The sequence below is a fragment of the Ostrea edulis genome, chromosome 5 (genome assembly GCF_947568905.1).
Source record: "Ostrea edulis chromosome 5, xbOstEdul1.1, whole genome shotgun sequence".
NCBI lineage: Eukaryota > Metazoa > Mollusca > Bivalvia > Ostreida > Ostreidae > Ostrea > Ostrea edulis.
The window spans coordinates 17,105,872-17,115,901 of NC_079168.1; the positions used below are offsets into that span (position 1 = coordinate 17,105,872).

A 10,030-nucleotide genomic window follows, 5' to 3' on the forward strand; every position below is an offset into this window, starting at 1 on the left:
ATTAGCAAGGTCAAAGTTTCAGACAGAATGACGGAATTACAGAACTACAAAATGACAGAAAGGCCAAAAGCAATGTACCCCCGATCTTCGATCTCGGGGGCATAAAAATAGAAAAATAACATTTTTATCTTACGGAGTCTTCAACTCCTAAATCCCACATCGTGACTATACATGGAATCCTTGACTAGATAAAACTAAATAAAGAACGATTTTTCGGCAAGTCGGACCATTTGCATTTAGTGTACTTTTTTTTTGCTTACCGCTGCGTTAGGCTGTATGTTCAAGTCTAACAATGCAATGACAGTGAACGGTCTCTTCGTAGTATGATCAAACTTCCACGGCTTGTCAATGGTTCCTTTGATAGTGTACCGTACATATCCAACACCGCCTTCAAATGACGAGGGTAGATTGGGGGGAAGTTGGAAGGAAAATGGATAGACGTGATGGCCAGGAGGTAGACGGTTACCACCACCCTTCCCCATACCTGTATAGTAATTATATATATCACAGAAAATCAAGTCACTCCCATAACTGTATAGTAATTATATATATCACAGAAAATCAAGTCACTCCCATAACTGTATAGTAATTATATATATCACAGAAAATCAAGTCACTCCCATAACTGTATAGTAATTATATATATCACAGAAAATCAAGTCACTCCCATAACTGTATAGTAATTATATATATCACAGAAAATCAAGTCACTCCCATAACTGTATAGTAATTATATATATTACAGAAAATCAAGTCACTCCCATACCTGTATAGTAATTATATATATCACAGAAAATCAAGTCACTCCCATACCTGTATAGTACAAATCGATACTTAAAATTTCGAGTCAGTCAAAATGATTGATGCTATACAATATTCTATCATTAATTTTCAACAAAATACCCATGGGCCTTAATGGTCACCTGAGTATGCACACGTTTTACTCTTTAGAAATCATAATGTGTTTTATACTTCTCTATTCTTATACTTGGTCTAAGATGAATATTTTGGTATAACTAACAATATATCTAAGTAAGTTTTACTACAGCACAACGATATGCTATTTTCTGTTTCACTTCTCACAGGGGTAAATGATTTTTTTTCAGGTTTCAAAGAAAACTCATTACTCATCATAGGTAATCATGCAAACAGTTTTCCTGCTTGATGTCCAGAAGTAAAGATTTTCTAAAATATTTGTCATTTTCAACAATTGATTAACTAAGCCCCACCCTGGTACCTGGACCCAAGGGTAGTAATTGGTCATTATGATCATACAAACAGCCTGCATGCTTGTTGCTCAGCAGTAAAGACGATTCCCTATCGCATTTTTCATACATAATGTATATGCACTATCTAGCACCACCATGGTACCTGAAAACTGTGGTCATGAATTGCACAATTTAATATAATCTTTTACCCCTGTGAGTAAATATTATATAAGGGTATTATAATCCATTATAATAATGCAAACATTTTGTCTCCTTTAATTCCAGAAGAGGAAGATTTTCTAAGATAATATGCATTTTCAATTTTTGGCGGACTTAGCCCGACCTGGGGAGTGAATCCTGCACCCTGGGTTCTTGAGTGTCACAATTTTGGTAAATACCTCATTGTTTATTATAATCATGCTAGGCCTAATAGTTTGACTGCTTGATGTCTAGGAGTAAAGAAGATTTTTGAAGATTATATTGATTTTGATAATATTGGTCATACTACTCATGCTGCAGTGAGGCAGGGCCCATTAAATTCACAATTTTGTGTTCCCCTTCATCCATAGATGTTGTATACCAAAATTCGTTTCACCGCTGCAGAGAAGAAACGGACAATGCTCAAAAGTTTACGACAAACGCACGACGACGAACAAAAACAGCAATGTACTATCATTTAAAACAATTTATATATTACGTCCTATACCATTATAATTACTCTAAGGAATGTAAATACATATAATCGAATATAGATAAAAACATTTAGTGAACATGCATGTAAGATACAAGTATTTACAGCAGAAAGGTTAAACATATCATAGAGCAATACAGATAATATATGCATATGTATATTGTTTGCAATCTGTGCAATTTGAATAATGAAAAGGTACAGGTAAAAACAATCCCCCATCTCTTCTCTCCACCACAGGCATAGAGTGTCAATTTAATCCTATTTCAGCATACATACAAAAATGGCTACCAGAGATCTTCTACAGCCAGCTGACATGATTAAATCAGAAAGGACAAAATTACAATTCAAGTCCCCCTTGTCACAAAGATGTTTCATACAAAAGAAAAGAATGGGAAGGTTATCAAGAAGTTAAAGATATTCACGATGGGAGACGCACGACGACGGACGCAGACCAAAAGCAATAGGTCACATACGTAACTCAGGTAACCTAAAAATGTTGATCTACAATAAAAAGATACCATAATACTGTTTTCATTACAAAGACAAAAATCATGATATACATATTACATGTACATATGTATAGGCAGGGAAAATATCAAAGTTCCTCCATTTATCGTTTATCCAGTAAAACCACTTGAGCTACATCATGCACTACAACAGTTCGTATCATTTTTATCGTAGCCAGGAACACACTTTTAAAAATTAAATGATGGAGTAAATAGACAAGAAATAGAACTTCCGAACTACAACCTCTTCCAAAGACAGGTACACACTGGTTGAAGTATTTTTCAGTCGCACTGTAATGTCTAGTTTCCGTACTGCTATTACTTCCTGTGCCAGTTGTGTGGGACTCCGTCCAATGTACATAAGCCAGGCCTTTGAATGTCAACCTTATTTCTGAAACAGTATCACAGGTAGGGATTTAGTAACATCAAAATAAAGTGTACAGACCTTTTCCAAAAACCGGTACAACTTGGTGGAAGTAGTTCTCTGTGGCACTATAATGTCTGGTTGTGGTATGTCTATTCTTTCCACTTCCGGTACTATGTTGCTCCGTCCAATGCACATAAGCCAGTCCTTTAAACGTCAATCATATTTCTGAAACAATATGTGTTGATCTGAAATTTTGATAACGATATTATTTGTCTATGATACTTTAACCTGATATCATCGCATATTGACCCATGGAAAGCTGTGAAAGTTTAAAAATAATTCATTTTTGACAGATTAACTCCTGTAGTCTTGAAGAGGGGTTGGAGTGGTTCATTTACTTATGTCCAAGCAGATTTTGTTATCGAACACTGCAGTGCAATTACATGTACTTTTATCATTTTTGAGTGTTATTGGGATAGGACATGAAGTTGGTCAAGTGATCAAATCATATAACACCCGAAGGGCATTATAGTAATAAAACTCATCAATGGTAACTTAGTTCTTATATTTACGTTTCTATTTCGATTTGTGGTCTTATGTAGGAGATGACCGAAATAACGATCGAACAACACAAAATATAGTGCGTTAGATTTTTATTGAATAAATAATTAGGATCAATATCTGAGAGAATACAAGATATAAATATCTAATTTAGAAGATTTGAAAAAAGACGAAACAGGTGTAAAATAAAGGTAATTTAGAGCGTAGAGTCAACTGATTTGAAGACAAGAAAAGCGAGTAAACTACATCCGTGTTGTGATTTGGTCGCGATCAACGATGGAGAAACAGTTGTGTCGACCTACCTGAAGTTGAAAACGCAATTGTTGAACACAGATTTCGACAAATATTCAGAGGGTCTGAGAGAACTGATGGAGGATAAATGGATCAAGTTAACGTTAAGCTCATGGTTAGGTTTTTGCAAATTTTGGAAGGGAACAGCGGTATTTTCATCGTTAGGACCCGTGGTTGTAGCCATGTATGATGTGCAGGTAGGTTGCTTTTTATAACCTCAGTGGTGTTTATTAAAGAAAATAAATATGAACTGACAGATGAAAAGTGAAGATAACGAACAGTGACCAATCTCATAACTCCTATAAGAAATACAAAATAGATAGTTGGGCAAACACGGACCCCTGGACACACCAGAGGTGGGATCAGGTGCCTAGGAGGAGTAAGCATCCACTGTCTACCGGTTACACCTGCCGTGAGCCCTATATCCTGATCAAGTAAACGGAGTTATCCGGTTGTTTGTTGTTGTTTTTTTGTTGTTTTTTTTGGGTTTTTTTTATTATTATTATTATTATTATTTGCTGTCTTCTACCACATTAAAACAAATTCAGTTATCTGGTGGTGCTCAGTTTTTATTAGTGGAAGAAAGAACCCAGACATAATGTGCCTGGGAAGAGACCACCGACCTTCCGAAAGGTAACTGGGAAACTTTCACTTACCGGCGCGAGCGGGATTCAAACGCGCGCTAACCAGAGGTGAGAGACCGTGTGATACTGAGCGCGATGCTCTAACCACTCGGCCATGGAGGCCCCTCCGGAGTTATCCGTAGTCAAAATCAGTGTGCCAAGAACGGTCTAACAATCGGTATGAAAAACAGATAGTTTTTGTTCAATTGAGAAAGTTTTGTTGTAGGATTTTAATGAAGGCTCGTAGAGGTGCCCTGATATGGACAATATCGAAATTAAGCAGCCTCGCTCATGCCACGTCATTGCCGTGATGGCTGTTGGCTGGAAACAACAGGTTATCATCATTATAAAGTCCTATAGATATGACTCGTCTCCATTTCTTCGCTTCCAATATATCAAAGTCATCGTATGAATTCGCCATGCTGAAGAAGTTGCAGGTTTACTCCTACATGTAGTTGCAGACAGTATCAATTTACGATGAAACAACTAAATGGTATGTTCAATGTTTCTGTTGTATTAATTGATGAAATTCTTGTCTGTTAAAAAAATAAACTTTGTATAAATATTCTGATGCGTTTTATTTTTAATTTTGTTTTTTCTATGAAGTCATTGCAGAGGCGGATCCAGGATTTCCGAAATAAGGGGGGCATGTAAAAGTAGAATATTAGCAAAAGTACTCAGCTATTTTTACTCGCACTATTTCTTTTTTTTTAAATATGTTAAGAAAAGTGGGAAGACCTCTAAATCCCCACTGCATTGCATAAGCAAGAAACGAGGTGAAAGTGCCTGGCTTTTGAAGCGGTAATGGTATCATACACAAGAAAAGACTGATCACGTGACCAACTTCATGTTATACGACGTTGAATGTCAATTTCATTAGTATTGTCATAAAAGGAAATGCATTGGCAAATGTAAATATTTAAGCAATAAATGCTTTCTTTGTTGTTTCATCGGGTGATAAAGGTAGCTACAGAAAAAATGCATAACCCGTAATATCCATCCTCTTAAAGACCCATCTCATGACCGTACGGTCAGTGAAAATGTAGGCGGAGCCTAATCTAAACAGATGTTATTTACCTGAGTGGCCAGGGTCTACCAAGGTGTTAATTGCTATATCCCATGACACTCAAAGAAATACACAGAGACAGAACATGGTAGAAATCTACCTGTCCATGCTTTTATATATATATATATATATATATATATATATATATATATATATATATATATATATAAAGCACAAACAAACAATTATAACACCCAACCTTACGTTTACCCCTAGGATCTAAACGATACATGTGATAATCAATTAATTAATATATAAAGCACTAAATAATCACAACTAGGTACTGAATATATATATATATATATATATATATATATATATATATATATAGTTTTGATATACACAGGACCTGTCTCAGGGACCTCTGCAGAGTTTCTGTGGTCATAGTGTTTGAATAATGGTTGTATTCCTAAGGGTAGCTGACACACATTCTACACCCATACCTCTTTCTCTCTCTCTCTCTCTCTCTCTCTGTCATTGACTCAATGAATAATTTCTGTTATAAATATAGAGGTATCATAAATTGATGACATAAATTATTTCAATAAGTTACAAGTTTTAGAAATTATTGTGCAAATTATTGTTTGATTTCTGATTGTGTAATTTATAATACAGGTATATAGAGGGGGGAAATTACAATTATATTGAAATTGCATTGTTCAGAGGCCTTTTTAAAAACAATTGAATGACAAGAAAATAGCAGTTGTGGACAGGTCATTGCTATCAAAACTCAGGTATACTGGGCTTCCTCAAGATCTAAAGAACTGGATATGAAAACACCTCTCTTGGGTAGCCCCAGACCACAGTGTCTGCAGATGTCACTCCACCTGAGATCTATTGTTAAATGTTTGATTGGCAGGCAGCTTACAATTTGGGGGTGTCAACTTAAAATTGGGTCTTTAAATGCATCAAGAATTACGACTACTGTAATGGCAATGGTGTAAATATGAATTCTTTTACAGTGAAATATTAATCAAATATAATGTATGTCAGATATAGAAAAAACATATTAGGATTGATTTTCAACACTACCAGGCCTGTGGGGATCCGGGTTAGAATAGGTCCTCAGTACCCCTTGCTTGTCGTAAGAGGCGACTAAATGGGGCGGTCCTTCGAAAACCGCAAAAAACGAGGCCACATGTTAAAGCAGGTGTGGGACGATTAAAGTCCCTCCCTATTCAAAGACCGTAAGTGCGGATCATAGGCCTAAATTTTCCAGCCCTTCAGTGGTAATGGTGACGTCTCCATATGAGTGAATGATTCTCGAGTGGGACGTTAAACAATATATAATAAATTAAAGTTTTTGGTTGCAAATTACTGTATGTTAAAGATAATATCATATTTTCCCAGTATTTCTCAAGTACTGAAATTCGTCAGTTTCATTTTTCCCCATCAAAATATCGAGGAAAATACGTCTATATTGGCAAAATACATTGCTTTCTTAGGGCATACTCGGCGTTTCTCAATAACATATAATTTTTCGTGATTTCACGCACTTGCATTTCACCTCGTTTCTACAAAAACTCTTGGGATTACCATGTCTGATTTAGAGTTAGCATATTTTGATATTCCTGGTTATTGCAAGTAAAAATGTAAAGTCAGCTATTGCGTATTGCAGTACATTGTATAAAAGAACAGAAGGAGAGGAAAATCTTTAGAACAATCGGGTATTGAACCAGGGTCTCTTGCGTTACTAGTTAGGTGATCTAACCACTGAACTGCCCAGGCCGATATGCAAAGTCTTGTAATATTACTACAATATAAAATTTCAACCTGATTCGGAAATCATACAAGAACTCTGAATATCGAAGATATGAAAACTAATCTTAAACTGTTAGAGAAAATGTCAGAAATTTCGCGTATGTCCTTAAGCACACGGTTATATGTGGATGGCGTCCAAGGTTCACAGCTGTCTTCTCGTCAAAATAAATTGCTGATGAGAAATTAAGATCAATAGTCCACTTGGGATTACTTGACCCATTCATCTTGAATATTTCAATCCTAATCTATATCCCACAGTTTTAATGAATTGATCAATAGTGCACATTGTATTCAACAGTATCACACACAACAAAGGGTGAGGGCGGGACGGGAGTTTCTCATACCCAATTCGATTAGTATATGTATACAGAGACTCCAGTTCATATAGCATAAGTCCGAATATAACAATTCTCCACAACAAACAAATAATACCAACTTTATCTTTGCAAATAGGTAACATTCAGGAGACTAGATATACAATTCTTTAGTAATGTTGTGATAGTTTAGTTTCTGCCAGACCCTATTTCTTATCATATATAGAATACATGTAGAATATATTTAATCTGTCAAATCAGGAAAAAAGAATAGGGGTGGTGGTAATAAACTCATACCTGCCATGTCACTCAAGTAATAATTAAATGAGATTCTGCAAAGTAAAAGATAAAAGAAATTTAAAAGTCTTCAAAAGTACAAGTACTCTTAGCAAGTTATAATTCTGTGTTAATCTGGTTGGCATTCCTTGACTGTCAAGGCTTTAGGGATTGAAAAAAAAGCAGACAGTATAAACACTTGAATCAATGGTAACTGCTAAAACTCTTCTGTGTTTCCACCGTGCAGTGTATCGGGTGCCCCTAAATTCATTAAAGCTCTATGTGCCGTATTTTCGATGTTGGAACAATATTTTGTCAGTATGATAAACTATGAAAAATGAAAGCTGACAACTGCGACAATTTTATACTGGTATCAACGGATCACTGGTCTATTCAATGCAAGGGGAAACGGCGATTCTGTAATTTGCATATTCATTTAAGAGTGGCATGATTTATGGGGGATGTGCGCAAGCGTGGGGGGTGGGGGCATTACGGGAGATAAGAACTTCTTTTACGGTATGTAGCACAGGCGTATCACTTATGTTCGACTTTACTATTAAAGAGTAAAGGTATAAAACTCTAAATATAATGTAGGGTATCCAAGTTCTCCAATGAAAAAACAATAAACCAAATGACATAAAATTCTACTATGCATACCAGTATATTCACATATACTCGATCTACATTAGTACCAAAGTTCATTCCGTAATTCCGTATACTTGTACTTCCCCAAACAATACAATTGCATGTCTGCTGTTACACATGTACATATATAACATTTTAAAAAAATACATGTACCTATATCTAGTTTACGAAGATGATCTCAAATCGAAAAAAAATAATTGTATCATTTTGAAATACTTTGTCAAATTTAATGTATCATGTTTTATAACACCGTGTTCTTAATCCTTGTCAATTGTCCCGTGGGGATCCGGGTTAGAATAGGTCCTCAGTGCCCGCTTGCTTGTCGTAAGAGGCGACTAAGTGGGGTGGTCCTTCGGATGAGACCGCAAAAACCGAGGTCCCGTGTCACAGCAGGTGTGGCACGATAAAGATCCCCCCCCCCTTCTCAATGGCCATAAGTGCCGATCATAGGCCTAAATTTTGCAGCCCTTCACCGGCAGTGGTGATGTCTCCATATGTGTGAAATATTCTGGAGAGGGACGATAAACAATATTCAATCAATGTGATAAATGAAAGTTTGCGACAAAGTTTGTAAATGCAATTGAATTATTCAAATTTCTGTGTGAAAATAGATACTGTCCAAGTGTAAAACATTAGAATTTCACACTCAATTCGAACACATCAATCCAGAGTCTACCTTTACGACTACGCAGGAGTAGATGTCGAATTTAGACTCATATCTAGTCCTGCATAAAACCACACCCTTAGTGAAACAAGCTCTTAATTCGTCAGTAAAAACTTGTCATTGTGCATTACAAATGGTACATATATGTATTTGTGTTTCTGGTAAAAACAACTGAAACCGTACAATGTTTAGTATCACTGTTTACCTCTCATTTTCATCTCTGCACCCAGTTCCACAACAACCCTCCCATTTAAGATTTGTCCTGCAAAGATCACTCCCTGGGGGTTTTCAAGCTCAATGTAGAAGGCTCTTAATTTTCCCATTGTAGACTTTCCTGAAAAAATAGATATTCTTCTGATTTATATGACATTGTATAAAGTTTGCCGATTAGGCTTTGGTTTGTCTTTTGTTTGTATGTTTTATTTTCGCTTTTTGTTTAGGCATAAAAAATGATAGCTTCTACAACCGTCCCTGGGGCCTGTTTTCTAGGGGCTTTAATTTCAAAAATGCAAAACGTCCGGAAGAAACATCATACCTGCACGATTTTGACATTTGTTTATACAATTCATTTCCTTACCGTAGATGATATACGTGTGCATCACATTAGTACCTATGGGGTTTTCAAGTTCAATGTAAAAGGCTCTTAACTTCCCCATTGTGTATTTTTCTGAAAATGAATTGTATAGTTCATATGATACTGCAGTCAAATATGTACACGTATATTATCTAGGGTAAGGAAATGAATTGTATAAACAAATGTCAAAATTGTTTGTATAATTAATTGTTTATACCATTGATTGTTTATATTATTAATTGTTCGTATCATTAATTGTTTGTATCATTAATTGTTTGTGTCATTGATTGTTTATATCATTGATTGTTTATATAATTAATTGCTTGGATCATTGATTGTTTATATCATTAATTGTTTGTATCATTAATTGTTTATATCATTAATTGTCTATATAATTAATTGTTTATATCGTTAATTGTTTGTATCATTAATTGTTTGTATCATTGATTGTTTGTATCATTAATTGTTTTTATCATTAATTGT

The 10,030-nt window shown here is 35.4% G+C and overlaps 1 protein-coding gene across 1 annotated transcript in view; it reads right to left on the bottom strand.

The window, feature by feature from the left end:
* Nucleotides 1-9,635, bottom strand: part of LOC125649859 (uncharacterized) — a 31,461-nt gene extending 21,826 nt beyond the window's left edge. Inside the window, exons 1-4 of the mRNA XM_056166006.1 lie at nucleotides 9,551-9,635; nucleotides 9,179-9,307; nucleotides 2,650-2,796; nucleotides 261-484 (exon numbers count right to left, since the gene is read on the bottom strand). Coding sequence (XP_056021981.1) covers nucleotides 261-484; nucleotides 2,650-2,796; nucleotides 9,179-9,307; nucleotides 9,551-9,629 — 579 coding nt within the window. The 5' untranslated portion in view covers nucleotides 9,630-9,635. The remainder of the gene's footprint in view (nucleotides 1-260; nucleotides 485-2,649; nucleotides 2,797-9,178; nucleotides 9,308-9,550) is intronic.
* Nucleotides 9,636-10,030: the final 395 nt, after the last annotated feature.